Source organism: Felis catus, chromosome C2 (assembly GCF_018350175.1).
Source record: "Felis catus isolate Fca126 chromosome C2, F.catus_Fca126_mat1.0, whole genome shotgun sequence".
Classification (NCBI taxonomy): Eukaryota; Metazoa; Chordata; class Mammalia; order Carnivora; family Felidae; genus Felis; species Felis catus.
The window spans coordinates 60,286,726-60,308,022 of record NC_058376.1 but is presented as its reverse complement, the minus strand read 5'-3'; the positions used below and the strand labels follow the sequence as shown (position 1 = coordinate 60,308,022).

At 40.2% G+C, this 21,297-nt stretch overlaps 2 protein-coding genes across 6 annotated transcripts in view; one reads left to right on the top strand and one right to left on the bottom strand.

Moving 5' to 3' along the window:
* The window catches only part of ZDHHC23 (zinc finger DHHC-type palmitoyltransferase 23), a 35,878-nt gene that overhangs the window by 1,111 nt on the left and 13,470 nt on the right, over positions 1-21,297 (bottom strand). Inside the window, exon 5 of one of the 2 annotated variants that reach the window (XR_006585070.1) lies at positions 2,746-2,916. Coding sequence is in view for 1 of the 2 variants with exons in the window: in XM_045036969.1 (XP_044892904.1) it covers positions 2,837-2,916 (80 nt within the window). In the remaining variant the exon portion in view is untranslated. Of the gene's footprint in view, positions 1-1,869; positions 2,917-21,297 lie in introns of those variants that run through there. The other variant, XM_045036969.1, reaches the window with a different exon arrangement.
* The window catches only part of CCDC191 (coiled-coil domain containing 191), an 89,786-nt gene that overhangs the window by 67,234 nt on the left and 1,255 nt on the right, over positions 1-21,297 (top strand). For all 4 annotated transcript variants that reach the window (XM_019839736.2, XM_003991658.4, XM_019839735.2 and 1 more), the window contains 3 exons: positions 1,004-1,147; positions 6,329-6,481; positions 6,996-7,141. In XM_019839736.2, coding sequence (XP_019695295.2) covers positions 1,004-1,147; positions 6,329-6,481; positions 6,996-7,141 — 443 coding nt within the window. The remainder of the gene's footprint in view (positions 1-1,003; positions 1,148-6,328; positions 6,482-6,995; positions 7,142-21,297) is intronic.

Sequence of the window (21,297 nt, the reverse complement as noted above, 5' to 3'; positions counted from 1 at the left end):
TCAGCACCTGGATGCAAGCTGATTAAAAACTGTACCCTCAGGCAGCAGCTGGAAATGTAGGTAACTAAGCCCCTTTGAGAGAAACTATGAGATGTGTCTTTGCCTGCTCCCTCTGCACTGAGCCCAGGTGTGTAGCCACAGGGGGAGAGGGATGCTTCTAAACCCATTTAAAAACTGCTTCTTTGTTACAGTCCTATAGGACCTGTGAATATAAGCTCCATTGGCTTTCAGAGCCAGGCAAACCAGGGTCCCATCCCTCAGGTGGTTGTCATAAATGTTGGGTAACCAGATTGTATCCACACTCCTTCCAGAGAGATGCTGGTGGTCTTGTTTTATCACTGGAGTGAGTTAGAGGGAGAGGACAGGGGAAGGCCCCATCAGACAACTTCAGTCTCTGGGGAAGACTATAGCCAACCCCTGAATGTGTGCTAAATTAGAAACTGGACCCTCAGGAATTAGCTTATAAAGTATGCCATCAAACTCTTTCAGGGAAATACTGGGAGATGGGCGCTTTTGCCTGCTCTCTCAGGGCTGAGCCCCACGGGGATGGCTGTAGGGAGTGCTCACACATCCATTAAGAACCATTTCTTGGTTTTGTGTATCTCATGGACACAGGCTCCACTGGCTTTCAGAGCCAGTTGTTTTAGGGGCCTTTCCTTTGGGTTGGTTGTTTTAAAAGTTGAAATACTAGATGTGCAGTCCAAACCCTTCATTCCTCAGAGAGAAGTTCGGAGTTGGGAGTTCCCTTCCTGTTGTATGGTGCAGTGCCAGGGATGGGGTTCAGTCAAGAATGTGTTTCAGCCTTTCCTACCCACTTTGATGTGGGTATTCTCTCATTCACCGGACATGGAAGTCGCTCAGCTAGTTTCTGGACTTCTTTTAGAGGGAAATGCTCCATCTGTGGCTATACACTGAGTACATCCAAGGGAAGAGGGAAGTCCAGGACCTCCTAGGTCACCATCTTGGTCCTTCCTCAGCAGTTTTACTTTTTAATTTTTCCCAGAAAGAACTAGAGAAGCAGAAGAGAATTAAGAGGAACCAACAGCTGGAAGCAGCAGCTAAAGAACATTATGAAAGAGTGTTGCTAAGAAAAAAAGGCATGGAGCCTTGGAAAAGATTGAGAATGCAAAGCAAGCAAAACATTCAGGTATAGTGTCACGAGCTTCCTCCCCAAATTACAAAATGAATAAATAGAATTTTCAAATAGAATAAACCCCCAATTAGGATTTAATGGTTGTTTGTTTGGTGTTTAAAAGTTATTCCAGACCTACTATTTGAGTATATGTATTTCTTTATTTGGGATAAGAGCTCAGATTTGGTCATCAAAGATGGAGGAAGATTTCTGTAATTAGGTAAGTTGGAAATAAAGTGAGGTTTGTTTGTTTTGTTTTGTTTTTCGTTTTAGAGAGGGAGTGGGGGGGGAGGGAGAGAGAGAGAGAATGAATGAATGAATGAATCCCAAGCAGGCTTCATGCTCAGCATAGAACCCAAAGCAGAGCTCCATCCCACAACCCTAGGATCGGACCTGAGCCAAAATCAAGAGTTAGGCATTCAACTGAGCCACCCAGCTGCCCCAAAATTAGTAAATGTTTTTTTTTTTTTTTTTTTTTTAATTTTTCAACATTTATTTATTTTTGGGACAGAGAGAGACAGAGCATGAACGGGGGAGGGGCAGAGAGAGAGGGAGACACAGAATTGGAAACAGGCTCCAGGCTCTGAGCCATCAGCCCAGAGCCTGACGCGGGGCTCGAACTCACGGGCCGCGAGATCGTGACCTGGCTGAAGTCGGACGCTTAACCGACTGCGCCACCCAGGCGCCCCAGTAAATGTTTTTTATTAAAGACTTTCAAAGTAAGATAGAGGCCTTTCTCAATTTTAGCCATGTTTTTAATAAAGAGAAAATGACTACCATAAGGAATATTAGTCAGGTTTCTACTTCAATAAAACTGCATAACAAACAGCCCTCAATAATCAGTGGCTTATTTCTTACTCACATGTCTGTGGCCCAGTTGTGGATTACATTCAGATCTCTCCAAAGCCTCTTTCTGGCTTCAGCAGTAATTTAGGCCATGCTTTTACCTGGTAGATGTCTGAGGTACCAAGACTAAACCCAAATATGTACACCAATACAAAGCCTCTGCTTGTATCACATCCACTAACATTTGATTGGCCAAAGTAAGTACCAGAGCCAAACTCAAGATCATTGTGGGAGAAAAAGGTTCCTACTTCATTGGGAGGCACTATGATATGACACACAAAAAGTATAGGTGTATAATCCTATTATAGGGACAGTAATCTACTCTGCCACACAGAAATACATAAAATCAAATAACATTAAACTTCAAATTTACCCACTACATAGGGCAGGACATTCTAAACTAAATGATCAGAAGCTCAAAATGGATAAAATGTTATTTTCAAAATGCTGTCTAATAATAAGCACAGTAATCTATACTAGTTATGACCACTCTTACTTACACATTTGGCCAGGTTAATACTGAAAAGTAAAACTAGCATTTTTGATTATGAAAACCAAATATAATAAGAGTCCCACAAAATTGAGTAATGCTGTGGGTTATACCTCTGTGCACATGACTTAGGCTTTTTTTTCCCTCCCTACCTAATCTATTCATTCTTCATTCTCTTTGTTCTCTTCCTGTCTTTCACACTTTCTTTCTGCCTTCCCAAAATGTCCTTCGCACTGTCTTTTCTCTGTCCCTGATTTTTTGCACTCAGCCTCCTTACCAGTGGTTCTGGAACTGTTGAGTATTCCAGACCTGCTGATGAAGTCAGTTTGTGGTGATCAGGCCTGAGGGCAAGAGGATCCATCTGTGCCCTAAGCCATTGCTTTTTGCTTTGGCTTTTTCTTGTAATGAGATAGGAGGGCTGACTCCCTGGTCTTCTGAATGAATGAATCTGGAAATGAAATTTGAAATTTGAATTGAAATTTGCTTCTTACAATATACTACCAAATGATAAGTTGGTTATATCTGATAGTTTGCTATCCAATTGAATTTCTAGTTTTGTTTTACCTGGCTTTTGTATATTTTGGGGAGATTTTCAATTATTAATACACAAAGAAAAAGTAGACAGGGAGTGGAAAGACTCACTCTTATATTTTTATAAGCTTTTCTTTTGTCCTAATTTTTTACTAAACTAAACCAAAAAAGGTATAACATCTTGGAGGCTCCTGGGTAGCTCAGTCAGTTAAGCGTCTGACTTCAGCTCAGGTCATGATCTCACAGTCTGTGGGTTTGAGCCCTGCATCAGGCTCTGTGCTGACAGCTCAGAGCCTGGAGCCCTGCTTCAGATTCTATGTCTCCCTCTCTCTTTCTCTGTTCCTGCCCCACTCATGCTCTCTCTCTCTCTCTCTCTCTCTCTCTCTCTCTCTCAAAAATAGACATTAAAATTTTTTAAAAAATTTTAAATATAAGGTATAAGATTTTGAAATGAAATTGAATCTATGGGTGAATAACCAAATGAAAAAAAAATTTTTTTTTAAGTTTATTTATTGGGGTGCCTGGGTGGCTCAGTTGGTTAAGCATCTGACTCTTAGTTTCAGCTCAGGTCATGATCTCAGTTTCATGAGTTCAAGCCCCATGTCAGGCTCTGTGCTGCCAGTGTAGAGCCTGCTTGGGATTCTCTCTCACTCCCTCTCTGCCCCTCCTCCACTTGCTCTCTCTCTCTCTCTCTCTCAAAATTAATAAATAAACTTTAAAAAAAGTTTATTATTTTTGAGAGAGAGAGAGAGCACTAATAGGGGAAGGGCAGAGAGAGAGATAGGGAAACACAGAATCTGAAGCAGGCTCCAAGCTCTGAGCTGTCAGCACAAAGCCCCAAACTCATAAACTGTGAGATCATAACCTGAGTGGAAGTTGGATGCTTAACCAACTGAGCCACCTTGGTGCCCCCAAATTAATTTTTTTTTAATTTATTAGAATATAAAAATAGGAGTTTGAGTCCAAAAGGACAATTATAGGCTTTAAAAATAGAAAATCCCTAAATAGATTATTAAAAATAATAGTGATAATAAATGAATAATATAAAAACAAGAGGACAAAACATAAGAGACTCTTAAATATGGAGAACAAAACAGAGGGTTTCTGGAGGGTTTGTGGGAGGGGGGATGGGCTAAATGGATAAGGGGCATTAAGGAATCTACTCCTGAAATCATTGTTGCACTATATGCTAACTAACTTGGATATAAATTTAAAAATAAATAATTAAAAAATAAATAAAAATAGAAAAGCCCAATTAAAATAAAAATAGGAAAACAGTTCTGAAACCAGTATTTCCAAACTTTTCTGTTCATAAAACCTGTTTTCTTTTCATCTGGAGAACTTCTAAAAATGAACATTCCCTGGTGCCCCCTCCAGGTATTCTCAGTAGGACTGAGTTGTGGGCTGGTATATGTGTCAGGGAATCTGCATTTTTTAAAAGTAGCCCAGGAAATTCTGAGTGGTCTGAGCACCACATTTTAGGAATCACCTCTGCAGCCTAGGACGAGAGTATTAGTTTCCTATTGTTGGTACAACAAATTACCACAACTTTAGTGGCTTAAAACAACCCATATTTATTATCTTAAAATCAGACTTGCGGGGCAAAGGCACGTTCCTTCTGGTGGTTCCAAGGGGGTATCTGTTTCCTTGCCTTTTTCACCTTCTAGCGGCCACCTGCATTCTACTGCCCCCTCCTCAAATCACTCTTCTCTCTTGCTTTCATGTCACATGTCCTGATACTGACCCCCCCCCCCCCAACCTCTCTCTGACAAGGATACTTAGAATTACATTTAGGGCTCTCCCACATAATCCAGGATAATCTCGTTTAAGATCCTTCACTTAATCACATTTTAAGATTCTTCACTTAATCACATTTGCAAAATCCCTTTTACAATGTAAGGTAACATATTTCCAGGAATCAGGCCATGACTGTCCCTGAGGGGCCATTATTCAGTCTATCACAACAAGACAGTAGAATTTTAGAACATTTGCAGTCCTCTCCATCTCTTTCAATATGTAATAAGAGAACTGAGCCTTAGAGAGGAGAGCGGACGTGCTCTAAGTTACACAGCACATTGGTTACAAAGCTAAAGTGTGGCACCCGTTTCTGCCAGAAACCCTCCCAGATCTGGCATTCCTTTGAACTGTGTAAGAATCAGAGTATTTGTGTAGACAACAACCACCAGTTGAAACTTAAAAAGTAAAATGAAGTAAAAGAAAAAGTTCTGGAGGACAGTAAAAGGAAGGGGTTGCTTCTTTACCCATCAGAGTTGGCTTCCAGAAGAGATAGAAAAAAGAACGGTCCAGTTCAACAGTTCCTGGCTTGTTTGTAACATCTTTTCAGAAGGGTTATTTAGCTTTTCCCTTAAACTCATATATGCTATATGCTATTTATTCCAACATCCATTTTCAGAATTTCCATGGGATTTTCTGATAATCTTTTTCTTCTTGGTTCTCTGTTTTCCCAGAGAATAAAAATCAGGGAGAATAGGAGGCTCCCCTTGCCTTTCGGCTCCCAGGCCAGGATGAGTGAGGACAGGCAGTGGTCTCAAGGGCCACAGTGGCCTCCTGGATGGTTATTTTGACCAAGAGATATGACTGTCAGGAGATTCGCTTGGATCATTCACAGTGCTGGATAGCTAGACAAGGCTTGGGAAAATTTCTAATTGTCTGGACAGGATTGAGAGAGAAGGATTTTTCCCTCCTGCCTCTTAAAAGAATGTAACAGTTACCTTTTAAAACCCATAAACTCTGAGTTACATGTTTGTTTTGATAGAATGATGCTCTGAACCTTTTAAGTTGGTAAGACATTAAATTATTCATCATGTTATTTTCCTATCACATGTTTTTGTGGTTTATTGATAATGTCTAAATTTCAATTCTGGTGACAGCTCATACTATAAAACTAATTGAAAGTATTGGCATTTCTTCAGTTAGATGGTGGTTAAGTACATACTAGAGAAGTTTATTATGGAGTTGCTGTCTAAGCTCCAGGAGAACAAACTGAGAATGTCAGCTACTCACTTCAAAACTCGGTGCAAGTGAAATATGGCTTTGGAGGTTCATTCCATTTCCCTAATAACCAGCCAGTCACTGTGGTCTTTAGGGAGTCATCGCTGAAAGGCTATACATGATGTGAATCTAAAACCCCCATAAAGAAGGGTCAGTAGTCAAAGCTCTTAGGACATAGTCTGAATGTCCTTAGTATTCTTACCTCTACAACTACCTACATGTGTTTTATAGCATCGTTTGCTAAGGTGATTTGTGCTTTCTTAAATGATTAACCATATAAGGAATAATTTCCTTTTCTCATTTAAAAACTTCTCCAGGTGGCAGAAGAACATCACTCTTTGGGTCTACAGAGGAAATGCCTGTTGTCTTGGCTCCAGTATAGTCAGGAAAGCCTGGCTAGGAAGACAGCCTGGGCTGATCAATTTTATTGCCAGATATTGCTTAGGAGAGTTATCCGGAGCTGGCTACAGGTAAGGCCACAGGGAAGGAAGCTTTAAATACATGTCCCTGCTCAGTCCCATGTAAGAAAATCAGATGCAATCCAGATGTCCATAATCATTGTTTTTTCAAGAATATAGAATAGTCAATTCAGTTCCTTGCTTTGAAATGAATATGAAAATGTCAAATCAATTCTTAGTATAAAACATTTCACAGTTTCATAAGCTGTTTATAAAGTGTAATGTATCATTACATCAGCTTTTGTTTTTATACTCATTTCTTGTTTCTTGTCCCATAATTGCTCAAGTGATTTTACTAGAACCCTACCCCCGTCCCAGGCTTATAATTGTTTCTACACCTCTGGTTCCATTATTGTTTAATACATTGCAGAGGATATTATCTTGGCTGCCATGTTGTCTTTTTCTCCTTCTGCCTCCAGTGTCCTTTCTTCCTTTGTGTTTGCTTCAATTCTCTTTTGTACTGCTTATTTGTTCCAATTCTTTATGATATTATTTGTCTCACTGTTATTCCTGTCCTCATCCCTAGTACATGACCGAACTGGAGGAAGACATACGAAAACTGTGTGTACATTTTCTTCAGAAGAAGATGTTCAGGGCCTGGTTTAACGTGGTCAGGGAGGCCAAGACTGATTCCCAGAGCAAGCACAAGATTGCGGTGGAACATAGTGACAGGTGAGGTTCTGATTTCTGAGAAAATTCACTCAGACTTCACAGCTGCTCTGCAATATAATGTTTTATGTTTATTTATTTATTTTGAGAGAGAGAACATGAGCAGGGAAGGGGCAGAGAGAGACAGAATCCCAAGCAGGCTCCACATTGACAGCATGGAGCCTGACTGATGTGGGACTCGATCTCAGGAATGGTGAGATCATGCCCTGAGCCTAAATCAAGAGTCGGACACTCAGGAGCCACCCAGGAGCCCCCCCGCCCTTTTTTTTTTTTTTTTGTATTTTACAGAGAGAAAAACAGCAATCAAGACACGAGTTGGGGGGAGGCAGAGAGAGAGGGAGAGAGAATCTTAAGCACATTCCACACTCAGCATGGAGCCTGACATAGGGATCCATCTCACCACCCTAAGATCATGACCTGAGCTAAAATTAAGAGTCAGATACTTAACCGGCTAAGCCACCCAGGCACCCCTGCTCTGGAGTATATTCTATGCCCAGAATATGTCTGAAAGATGAGGTGGGGGCTAGGAGAGCTGGACACTCGAAGATACCAGAGAAGGGTGAGAGTCCTAGCTTGCCCACTGACTACAAGGATGAAGGCAAGGCAGTGAACTCCTAGAGCTCCAGGGTCCCAGTCTTAAAATGAGGAGGAGGATGCCTGCCCTCTCCACCTCTCTACCTCACAGGGGCTTCCCAGAGGATAAAACGATAGGAAATCCATAAAACACACCTGAGCAAAATGTATCGTATACTTTATTAGTCATATAGGTTTATCTTTTAAGTTCAATTATTTTAACATTTATTGTGAAATATAACACAAATATAGAAAAATGTGCTTAAGTCAATCATACAAATACAGCCTACTGAATTACTGTGGACACTCGTGTCACCATCACTCAGGTCAAGAAACAGGACATTGCTGGCCCCTACAAATCCCCATGGGCAACTTCCTAATTGCAAGCCCTGCCCTTCCCTCCTAAAGGTAAACTATTCTCCTGACTTTTAAATAATGAGCACATCCTGGGGCACCTGAGTGGCTCAGTCGGTTGAGCATCCGACTTCAGCTCAGGTCATGATCTTACCATCCATGAGTTTGAGCCCCATGTCGGGCTCTGTGCTGACAGCTGGGAGCCTGGAGCCTGCTTCGGATTCTGTGTCTCCCTCTCTCTCTGCCCCTCCCCTGCTCGCGCTCCATCTTTCTCTCAAAAATAAACATTGAAAAAAAATTTAATAAAAAAAAAAAAAAAAACAAGCACATTTTTGTGTTTCTTTTCCCTTTGACCTAAGGATGAAGCCTTCAAGGCTATAATTTCATGTTGCCTGGTTTGGAACTTTATATAAGTGAAATCACATTGCCATATTTTTAAGGTACAGTGATGTTTCATTTAATCCAGTGTCCTTGCAGAATAAGCTATTCTATGTAAGTTTTTTCTTGGTTTTCTACTTTTAGGCATTTTGGATAGAAATGTTCTAAATTTCATTACATACTTCCCTTTGAGAGTAAATAAATGACCTATGTTTTGGTGATCGGTTGTCATTGCTTATGAGTATAATGTGGTGGGCATATATCTCCAAGCTCTGAGGTGGCAAGATTGTTGTGTAGGTAGAAAAGTGACCCTTTCCTCATTACACCCAGATTCATTTTTGGTTGCTTTGTTTTCATTTGTGTGTATGTGCCTATGTGAGTGTCTGGTTTTTATAAAAGTGTTCCTTTCTTGTTGCTGCTAGGGTACCCACCACCAACAAAGCCTGCTCACCCTTGTTTAATTTACAGGTTACTGAAATCTGTGGGCTGGGAAAACCTCAGTAAGTTGATTCTAATTTTGTCTAAAATAAAATAAGCAAAGAGGGGCGCCTGGGTGGCTCAGTCGGTTAAACGTCCGACTTCAGCTCATATTATGATCTCGTGGTTCATAAGTTTGAGCCCCAAGTCAGGCTCTGTGCTGACAGCACGGAGCCTGCTTTGAACATTTAATTTTTTTTTAACCTTTATTTTTGAGAGAAAGGGAGAGACAGAGCGTGAACAGGGGAGGAGCAGAGAGTTAGGGAGACAGAATCCGAAGCAGGCTCCAGGCTCTGAGCCATCAGCACAGAGCCCAACGCGGGGCTCGAACTCACAAGCTGCGAGATCATGACCTGACTTGAAGTCGGATGCTTAACCGACTGAGCCACCCAAGTGCCCCAGCACAGAGCCTGCTTTGGATTCTTCCTCTCTCTTTGGAGACTCTTTGGAGTCTTCCTCTCTCTGTGTTCCTCCCCTGCTCGCATTCTCTCTCTCTCTCTCTCTCAAAAATAAATAAAAGACCAATAGATAAATAAACTAATTAAAATAAAATAAAATAAAATAAAATAAAAGTAAGCAATGAGAAAGGGTACTTAGAGGATTTGCCTTTGAATAAACACTTCAGTTTGAAGGTTGAAGTTTCCTCATGTGACCCTGGATAAATAACCTTTTGAAGCCTCCTCATTCCCTGTTTGTAAAATGAGAATAACAACAGAACCAATCTTAGGGAGTTGTTGAGAAGACTAAACAGGCTAACACAGTACCTCACTTAGTGCATGCTTAGCCCCAAATAATAGCTATGTTTTGTTTACTGTCATTATTAATGTGTTGTTCTTAAACATCTTGTTTGTCCACTTTTCTTTCTGTTTCTCGGCTGCCATGTACAGACTGAGAGACTTATTGGGGCGGCCGCACAGGACAGCTAAGAGAGGGCTTTCGCACACACCAGAGGGTGGGGTACAGTGTCAGTGTTTCCCTTTTCAGGCAAGGAGACTGAAGCTACAAGCAGATAGGTAAACTGCCCAAGGCACACAAATAACAAATGGTGGAGCCTGGCCTCTGATTCAGGCTTTCTGACTCCAAACCATTCTCTTCTTGCTATATCCATCTCCTTCCCCAGTTTTCTAATTCAATCTAATTCAATGTAAACTATAAAATATAGTAGTAAAATAGTGGTCCTATTCACTGAATATTCAGTTATGAAATCTATGTGGGAATCCACACATTCAACAAGAAATAAATTCTCGACCAGTGTCTATTTGATACAAAAGCATCGCGGAAAATTCATGGCTTCGCTCTTTGCTCCATTCCCCGGGCACTAGCCCCATTGGCCTCCTGGTGTTCCTCAGACAAACCTCACGTCTGCTTCACAGTTTTCACAGCTTTCACATGACCTGGATCAATGCACCTCCCTGACCACCCCATCTCCTGTCTATCCACTGACATGCTCTGTTTTCTTCACAGCACTTGAGACTCTCTGAAATTACATAATTTATTGTTTACACATTTATTGTCTGTCCCTTCCAGCAGTGGAAGGGCCACATCTGGCTCACTACTGTGTTTTCAGTGTGTGACAATGCCCAGTACACGGGTGCACAGTAGATACTTGGTACATAAATGAACGGATTTTCTTACAGGAATGACACTGTAATTTAGTCACGGGTCTTTTAAAAGGACCTTTAACAAGTTGATATTCAAAGTTCTTATTCAGTGTTGTATGAATGAAAGAATATTGTCTAGAAAAGCTTTGGGTGAAAGAGAAGGAAAGAGAGACATTTGTTAAGTGTGAGGCCTCACCTTAAAGTTGCAGTAATTCTGTCAGATGATCCTAATAAGAGCATGAGGTGTAATCTTATATATCTGTATCACTTCTCAATATATTACTTTATAATTACATATAGATTTCTAATTTTATAAATCTGGAATTTTATACTTGGTGGGGATGTCAGCCAGACCTAAGTGTCTCATTATCACTACTTCCTGTGTAGTTCTGCAGTTAGAGCTCAGCTGTATGCCTGTCCAGTGCCTCTCAGATGAACTGGTATATATTTATATTTTTATACTATAGATACTATTCTATTTGTTTTACATATGTGATGGCATTGGATAAATGACATCTCCATGATTAAGCAATTATTGTTATCCTCATTGTTTTTCTTTTAATTCCAGTATAATTAACATATAGTGTTAGTTTCAGATGTACAATATAGTGATTCAACAATTCTATACATTACTCAGGGCTCATAACAATAAGTGCACCCTTAATCCCCTTCACCTGTATTATCCATTCCCATACCCCTCTCCCCTCTGGTAACCACCAGTTCTTTATATTTAAGAGCCTGCAGGAGGGAGCTGTTTGTCTCCTTTTTTCTTTGTTTTGTTTTCCACATGTAAGTGAAATCGTGGTATTTGTCTTTCTCTGACTTATTTCACTTAGCATTATACCCTCTAGATCCATCCATGTTGTTGCAAATGGCAAGATTTCATTCTTTTTTATGGCCTTCATAAATACTTCATCATATATATACCACATCTTCTCTATTCATCTATTGATGGACACTTGTGTTGCTTCCATAATGTGGCTATTGTTTGTTTTTTGTTTTTTTTTTTAATTTTTTTATGTTTCTTTATTTTTGAGACAGAAACAGAGCATGAATGGGGGAGGGGCAGAGAGAGAGGGAGACACAGAATCTGAAGCAGTTCCAGGCTCTGAGCTGTCAGCACAGAGCCCAACACAGGGCTTGAACCCACGAACCGTGAGATGATGACCAGAGCCAAAGTCGGACGCTTAACCAACTGAGCCACCCAGGTGCCCCCATACTGTGGCTATTGTAAATAATGCTGCAATAAACATAGGGGTGCCTATAATTTCAAATTAGTGTTTTCACACTTTTGGTAAATACCCAGTAGTGGAATTACTAGATCATAAGGTAGTTCCATTTTCAATTGTGGTAAGAACCTCCATACTGTTTTCCAGTGGTTATACTAGTTTGCATTCCCAACAGTGCACAAGGGTTCCTTTTTTCTCTACATCCTCGCCCATATTTGTTGTTTCTTGGGTTTTCAATTTTAGCCATTCTGACAGGTGTGAGGTGATATTTCATTGTGGTTTGGATTGCATTTCCCTGATAATGAGTGATGCTGAGCATCTTTTAATGTGCCAGTTTGCCATCTGTATGTCTTCTTTGGAGAAATGGGTCTTTCATGTCTTCTGCCCATTTTTAAATTGGATTGTGTGTGTGTGTGTGTGTGTGTGTGTGTGAGAGAGAGAGAGAGAGAGAGAGAGAGAGAGAGAAATTGTAAGTTCTTTATATATTTTGGGTACTAACCCCTTATTTGATATATCATTTACAAATATCTTCTCCATTCAATAAGTTTTCTTTTTGTTTTGTTGATTGTTTTCTTTGCAGAAGCTTTTTATTTTGATGTAGTCCCAATAGTTTCTTTTTGCTTTTGTTTCCCTTGCCTTAGGAGACATATCTAGAAAAATGTTGGTATGGCTAATATCCAAGAAATAACTGCCTGTGCTCTCTTCTAGGATTTTCATGGTTTCAGGACTCACATTTAGGTCTTTAATCCATGCTGAATTTTTGTGTATGGTGTAAGAAAGTGGTCCAGTTTCTTTCTTTTGCATAAACTGTCCAGTTTACCCAATATGTTTATTGAAGAGACTTTTTGCCATTGTATATTCTTGCCTCCTTTGTTGAAGATTAACTGCCCATATAATCATGGGTTTATTTCTGAGTTCTCTATTTTGTTCCATTGATCTGTGTGTCTATTTTTGTGCCAGTTCCATTCTGTTTTGATTACCACAGCTTTGTAGTATATTTTGAAATCTGGGATTGTGATACCTTCAGTTTTGTTCTTCTTTTTCAAGACTGCTTTGGCTATTCAGTCTTTTGTGGTTCTATACAAATTTTTGGATTATCTGTTCCAGTTTTGTGAAAAATGCTGTTGGTATTTTGATAGGGATTGCATTAAATCTGTTTTGTTCTCCCAATTCATAAGCATGGAATATCTTTCCATTTGTTTGTGTAATCTTCAATTTCTTTCATGCATGTTTAGTTTTCAGAGTACAGGTCTTTCACTTCCTTAGTTTATTCCTAGGTATTTTATTATTTTTGGTGCACTTGTAAATGGGATTGTTTTCTTAATTTCTTTCTGCTACTTCATTGTCAGTGTATAGAGATGCAACGGATTTCTGTATATTGAATTTGTATCCTGTGACCTTAATAAATTCATTTATCAGTTCTAGTTTTTTGGTCGGGTCTTGAGGGTTTTCTATAGATAGTATCAATCATCTTCAAATAGTGAAAGTTTTACTTCTTCCTTACCAATTTTGATGTTTTTTATTTCTTTTTCTTATCTGATTGCTGTGACTGATTGCTTTTTCTTGACTGACTGCTGTGTTCAACAATATTATGTTGAACAAAAATGGTGAGAATGGACATCCTTCTCTTATTTCCTGATCTTAAGGAAAAGCTCTGTGTTTCACCATTGAGTATGTTATTTGTGGGTTTTCCATAGACAGCCTTTATTACGTTGAAGTATGTTCCCTCTAAACCTACTTTGTTGAGCGTTTTTATCATGAATGAATGTCATACTTTGTCAAGTGCTTTCTCTGCATCTACCAAAATGATCATATGGTTTTTATCCTTTCTCTTAGTGATATGATGTATCACACTGATTTGCACATATTGAACCACCCTTGCATCACTGGAATAAATACCACTTGATTGTGGTGAATGTTTTTTTTTTAATGTATTGTTGGATTCAGTTTGCTAGTATTTTGAGGATTTTTGTATTTATGTTCATCAGAGATTGGCCTTTAGTTCTCTTTTTTTGTATTGTATTAACAATGTTTTGTATTGTATTAACAATGTGTATAAACACATGTTTTGGCATGTGTTTAATACTGGCCTCATAAAATGAATTTGGAAGCTTTCTTTCCTCTACTATTTTTTGGAATAGTTTGAGAAGAATAGGTTATCAACTCCTCTTTAAATGTTTGGTCGAACTCACCTGTGAGTTTGTCTGGTCCTGGACATTTGTTTGTTGGGAGTTTTTTACTGATACAATTTCATTGCTGGTAACTGGTCTGTTCAAATTTTCTATGTTTCTAGGAATTTACACATTTCTTCTAGGTTGTCCAATTTGGTGGCATATGGTTTTTCATAGTATTAGAATCCTTTGTATTTCTGTGCTATTGGTTGTTATTTCTCCTCTTTCATTTCTGATTTTGAGTCCTCTTTTTTTTTTTTTTTTTTAAATGAGCCTGGGTAAAGGTTTATCAATTTTGTTGATCTTTTCAAAGAATGATCTCCTGGTTTCACTGATGTGTTCTGTTGTGTTGTTTCTTGTGTTTTTGTTTTGTGTTTTAGTTTCTATGTCATTTATTTCTGCTCTAGCCTTTCTTATTTCCTTCTGGTTTGGGCTTTGTTTGTTCTTCTTGTTGTAGCTCCCTTATGTGTAAGGTTACGTTGTTTATTTGAGATTTTTCTTACTTTTTGAAGTACGTCTGTGCTGTATAAACTTCCCTCTCAGAACAGCTCTGGCTACATCCCAAACATTTTGAACCATTCTATTTTCATTTTCATTTGCCTCCATGTATTTTTTGACTTCCTGTTTGATTTCTTCATTGACTCTTTCATTGTTTAGTAGCATGTTATTTAACCTCCATGTATTTGTGGTCTTTCCAGATTTTTTCATGTGGTGGATTTCTAATTTCATGGCATTGTGGTCAGAAAAGATGCATGGTATGACTTTGATATTTTTGAATTTGTTGAGACTTGGTTTGTGGCCTAACATCTGATCTGCTCTGGAGAATGTTCCATGTACACTTGAAAAGAATATGTATTCTGCTGTTTTAGGATGGAATGTTCTGAATATATCTGTTAGATCCATCTGGTCCAATATGTCATTCCAAGCTATTGTTTCTTTGATTTTCTGTTTGGATGATCTATCCATTGATAAAAGTGGGGGGTGTTAAGGTCCCCTACTATTATTGTATTACTATTGATTACTTTATGTTTGTTATTAGCTGCTTTATGTATTTAGGTGTTCTCTTGTTGGGTGCATAATTAATTGTTATATCTTCTTGTTGGATTGTTCCCTTTATGATTAGGTAGTACACTTCTTTGTCTCTGCCATAACACACAGTAATTAAAATGGCAAAGAGTAGTGATAAAGAGAGTTTTAAAATCAGCAAAAGTTACATTCAAGGAAAACCCCATAAAGCTATCAGCTGATCTTTTAGCAGAAGTATTGCAGACCAGAAGGGAGTGGTATGATACGTTCAAAGTGGTAAAAGGAAAAAAATCTACAACTACCAGTATTCTATCCAACAAGGCCATCATTCAGAATGGGAGAGAGAGAGTTTCCCAGACCAAAACAAAAATTAAAGAAATTCATCACCACTAAACCAGCCCTACAAGAACTGTTAAAGGGAACTCTTTGAGTGGAGAGGAAAGACCATAAGCAGGAGTAAGAAAAGCAGGAAGCACAAAAGCAGTAAAATTAAGCATATCTATAAAAATCAGTCAAGACAGGCACCTGGATGGCTCAGTCAGTTAAGCATCCAACTTCGGCTGAGGTCATGATCTCATGGTTCGTGAGTTCAAGCCTCGCAGCAGGCGTTCTGCTGTCAGCACAGAGCCTGCTTCAGATCCTGTCTCCCTCTCTCTCTGCCCCTCTCCCACTCATGCTCTTTCTCAAAAATAATCATTTTTAAAAAAATTGGTCAAGAGATTCACAAAATTAAAAAATGTAAAGTATGACACAATATACCTAAACCAAGGTGGGGTAGATAAAAATTTCATACTTTTATTATTTTTTTTTACTTTTATTCTTTTTAATGTTTATTTTTGAGAGAGAGAGACAGAGTATGAATGGGGGAGGGGTACAGAGAGAGTGAGACACAGAATCAGAAGCAGGCTCCAGGCTCTGAGCCCTCAGCACAGAGCTCGATGTGGGGCTTGAACTCAGGACCCATGAGATGATCTGAGCTGAAGTTGGATGCTTAACCGACTGAGCCACCCAGGTTCCCCTTATTTTTATTTTTTAAATTTAATGCTTTTAGAATGGGTTCTAAACTTAAGTGACCATCAATTTAATACAGACTGCTATATGCAGAAGATGTTATATATAAACCTAACAGTAACCACAAATCGATACCTGGTAATAGATACGCAAAAAATAAAGAGAAATGAATCCAAGTATGTCCCTAAAGAAAGCCAGTACACCATGAGAGGAGAGCAAGAGAAGAAAGGAGCAGAGAAGAACTGCAAAAATAACCATGAAACAAGTAACAAAATGGCAATAAGTACATACTTATCAATAATTACTTTTAATGTAATGGACTAAATGCTCTAATCAAAAGACATAGGATGGAATGGATAAAAAAGCAAGACCTATCTATATGCTGCCTTTAAGAGACTCATTTCAGACCTAAAGACACTTGCAGATTGAAAATGAGGGGGTGGAGAAACATTTATCATGCAAATGGAAGTGAAAAGAAAGCCAGGGTAGCGATACTTACAGCAGACAAAATATAGTTTATTTTTTGTTGTTTGTTTATTTTGAGAGAGAAAGAGAGAGAGCACAAACTGGGGAAGGGTAGAGAGAGGAGGAGAGAGAGAGTCCTAAGCAGGCTATGTGCTGTCAGCACAGAGCCCAGCATGGGGCTCAAACTCATGAACCGTGAGATCATGACCTGAGCTGAAATCAAGAGTCAGATGCTTAGCTGACTGAGCCACCCAAGCGCCCAAAATAAACTTTAAAACAAAGACTGTAACAAGTGACAGAGAAGTACTTATATTTCTGATATTGCCTCAGTACTATAGTTCTGAAGCATTTTGGAATGATAGGCCCCTTCATAGGAATAACAGTCACAGACCTACTACACCCCCAGAAATGGGCATATGCACATCTCATACAATGTTACACAAAATGTCAAAGAATCTGTGGACCTCACGTTAAGAATTCTTATGTTGGTGACTCACAACACATTTGTTAACACAATACATGCACATGTCATCTATCAAGACATACCTGCCAAGCATAAAAAATGCCTAATAACATGGTGTCTGGCTCCCATAATTCAGCAGAAAATGAAGAGTAGATAGATACATGCTTACATACATACCATAAATAAGTGCGAAACCAACGACTGTGACCATGTGCTGTAAGAGGAGTTCAGAGGAAAGATAAATGCAGGCAAAGATAGTCTAGGAAGATTTTTCTCGAGGGGGCAGACCATTTCCATTAGGGCAGAACAGTAGGAGATAAAATGTACAAGTCAGAAAGGGGGAGGGGAGCCAGGAGAAAGATGTGAACAGAGGTAAGAGTCGGAAGACAGGGTCGAGGCCTGGGTGGCCAGACAGCTGAGGACAGTAGATGGAGAACTGGATAGGAGAAGGAAGAAAGCAAATGTAGCTGCACTCCTTGAAGCCTTTTTGTGCTTAACTTCCACCAACAAAAATCACCAATATCAGAAAGAGCAAATAACCATCAGCCACGGAACTAATGGGGACTGTGATGCCTTCTAGGGTTTTGTGAGAGAGTCAAGAAGCCAGAATAAATCCCATCTATGCCTCTAGTTGTGAAAATATAAACTCAGCTACTCTGCATTTTTGTTTCCACAACATAACTCTATTTGTAATTCTTTCTACACACCATGCTGTTCTTGCCTCTTTGTCTTTACTCAAGACATGCCGTCTTCTAGAAAAGCCTTTTGTCTGACAAAAACTCCGTTCATTCTCTTTCAAAAATTTCAGATGCTCCTCACCACAAGACTGGTGAGTACCCTGTGCTTATCTGCACCATGGTAGCTCCTCACTGCACTGATCTGTTCACCAGGTTAACTCCCTGTGTGGGTGGAGACCATCTGGCTTACCTTCTCATTCCCAGTGTGCAGGTAGCTGCGTTATCCTAAAAGGCCACTGCAGGTCTCCCTAGCTGCAACATGTGACCCTCCAAAACTGTGATTCCAGAAATTGACATCAGGGTAATCTTTTCTCAACTGAAATTCAAGGCTGTTTTTGTTACTGGAGGTGATGTTACCAGTGGCCTTTTTCAACGGTTTTTATTTTTATTTTTGGGACAGAGAGAGACAGAGCATGAACGGGGGAGGGGCAGAGAGAGAGGGAGACACAGAATCGGAAACAGGCTCCAGGCTCCGAGCCATCAGCCCAGAGCCTGACACGGGGCTCGAACTCACGGACCGCGAGATCGTGACCTGGCTGAAGTCGGACGCTTAACCGACTGCGCCACCCAGGCGCCCCACCAGTGGCCTTTTTAAACTATATACAGACACACCTCAGAGATCCTGTGGGTTCCATTCTACGCCACTGCAATAAAGCAAATATCAGAATGAGTCAAATGAATTTTTTAGTTTCCCAGTACTTCTAAAAGTTATGTTTACACTGTAACTATTAAATATGCAATAGAATTCTATGTCTTCAAAAAAATGTACATACCTTATTTAAAAATACTTTATTGCTAAAAAAAAGGCTGACCATCATCTGAGCTTTTAGGGAGTCATAATCTTTTCCCTGGTAGAGGAACTGCCTCTATGTTAATGACTGCTGACTGATCAGGGTGGTGGTTGGTGAAGGCCGGGGTGGCTGTAGCAATTTCTTAAGACAACAGTGAAGTTTGCTGCATCAACTGACTCTTCCCCTCCCAAACAATTTCCTCTGTGGCACATGATGCTGTTTGATAACATTTTACCCACAGTAGAACTTCTTTTAAAATTGGGGTCGATGGCTCAGTCAGTTGAGCATCTGACTTCAGCTCAGGTCCTGATCTCGCGGTTTGGGAGTTTGAGCCCGCGCTGGGCTCTGTGCTGACAGCTCAGAGCCTGGAGCCTGCTTCAGATTCTGTGTCTCCCTCTCTCTGCAACTCCACAGCTCACGCACACTCTCTCTCTCTCTCAAAAATAAGCATTAAAAAAAAATTTTTTTTAATTGGGGTCGATCTTCTGATCCCCTGCCACTGCTTTACCAACCAAGTTTATGTCCTATTCCAAATCCTTTGTTGTTTCACCAGTCTTCTTGGAATCTTTACAGGGGTAGATCCCATCTCAAGAAACCACTTTCTCTGCTTATCCATAAGAAGCAACTTCTCATCCGTTAAAGCGTTATATGAGATGGCAGCAATTCAGTCCCATCTTCAGGCTCCACTTGTGATTCTAGTTCTCTTGCTGTTTCTACCCCATCTGCAGTTACTTCCTCCACTCAAGTCTTGAACCCCACAAAGTCACCCAAGAGGGTTGGGATCAGCTTCTACCAAACTCCTGCAAATGCTGATATTTTGATCTCTTCCCATGAATCACAAATGTTCTTAATGACCTCTAGAATAGTGACTCCTTTCCAGAAGGTTAATTTACTTTGCCCAGATCCATCAGAGGAATCACTATCTATGGCAGGTACAGCCCTAAGAAATATTTATTTTTTGTTTTTTATTTTAAAGAGAGAGAGAAAGTGGAAGGGGCAGGGGGAGAGGGAGAATCTTAAGAAGGTTTCACACTCAGCACAGAGCCCGATGAGCCGAAATCAAGAGTTGGATCCTTAACCCGACTGAGCCACCCAGGCGCCCCTAAGAAATGTATTTCTTAGGTAATAAGACGTGAAAGTCAAAATTACTCCTTGATCTATGGGCTGCAGAATGGATGTTGTGTTAAGAGGTATGAAAACATTAGTCTCATTGTCCGTCTCCTTCAGAGCTCTTGGGTGACCAAGTGCATTATCAGCAGTCATATTTTGCCAGGAATCTTTTTTTCTGAGCAACAGATCTCAACAGTGAGTTTAAAATATTCAGTAAACCATGCTGTTAACAGATGTGCTGCCGTCCAGGCTTTGTTGTCCCATTTACAGAGCACAGGCAGAGTGGATTTAGCAGAATTCTTACAGGCCCTAGGGTTCTTGGAATGGTCAGTGAGCAATGGCTTCAACTTCAAGTCGCCACTTGCCTTATCTCCTAACGAGAGAGTCAGCCTGTCCTTTGAAGCTCTGAAGCCAGGCACTGACTTCCTCTAAGAAAATCCTGGATGGTGTCTTCTTCCAAAATGAGACTGTCTTTATCTACATTGAAAATCTGTTGTTTAGCATGGCTGCCACCTTCATGACTGATCTGAGCTAGACCTTCCAGATAACCTCCTGCAGCTTCTATATCAGCACCTGCTGCTTCACTGCGCACTTTTATGTCATGGAGGGGATTTTCCCCTTAAACCTCAGGAACCACCTTCTGCTAGCTTCCAACTTTTCTTCTGCAGCTTCCTCATCCTTGTCAGCCTAACTAGAATTGAGTTAGGGCCTTACTGTGGCTTAAGCTTTGGCTGAAGAGAATGTCATGGTTGGTGTGATCTTCTATCCAGACTAGTCAGACTTTCTCCGTATCAGCAATAAGGCTGTTTTGGTTTCCTAGTATTCCCGTGTTCACTGGAAAAGCATCTTAATTTCAAGAACTTTTCCTTTGCATTCACAACTTGGCTATTTGGCAAAAGGCGCCTAGCTTTTGGCTTCTCTTGGCTTTAGACGTGCCTTCCTCACTAAGCTTAATCATTTCTAGCTTCTGATTTGCAGTGAGAGGCATGCGACTCTTCCTTTCACTTGAACACATGGAGGCCAGTTATTAACTGACCTCATTTCAATATTGTGTCTCATAGAATAGGGAGGCCTGAGGTGAAGGAGAGGGATGGGGAAACGGCTAGTCGAGCAGTCAGAACACGCACATTTATCACTTAAGTGTGCCGCCCTGTCTGTGCATGGGTTGTGGTGCCCCAGTTACAATGTTAGTATCAAAGGTCACTGATCCCAGATCACCATAACAAATACTGTGATAATGAAAATGCCTGAAATGTTGTGAGAATTACCAACATGCACCATAGAAACACGAAGTATAAGTAAATGCTATTGGAAAAGCAGAGCCGACTGACTTGGCTCAGTGCAGGGTTGCTGCCATAAACCTTCAGTTTATAAAAAATGCACTATCTGTGAAATGCAATAAAATGAAGTATGCCCATACGTCTAAGTGCCTGGGACTCAGTCTGTGACTGTGGTACTGCACTTGCGTTTCCAGCATCTTTGCCTTGAGGTGTTTGGCTGCTGGAGCCCTCGGTCCACTGGTTCTGTCTTGAGCACAAGGTGCAGGCTGTGACCACATCACCCGGAATGTCTCATGGCCTGCATTTTCAGAGGCCACTGGGTGCTCCACTCAAATGTCACCTCAGAGAGGGTTTCCCTGACCCTGGATGAAAAATAAAAACCCACCAATCACTCCATCCTGTTTCACTGCTTAATTTTCTTCATAGCACTTCTGTCTGAATTCCGATTCTGATCTCCGTATTTCTTATATAACATTTTATTCAAAGAATTATT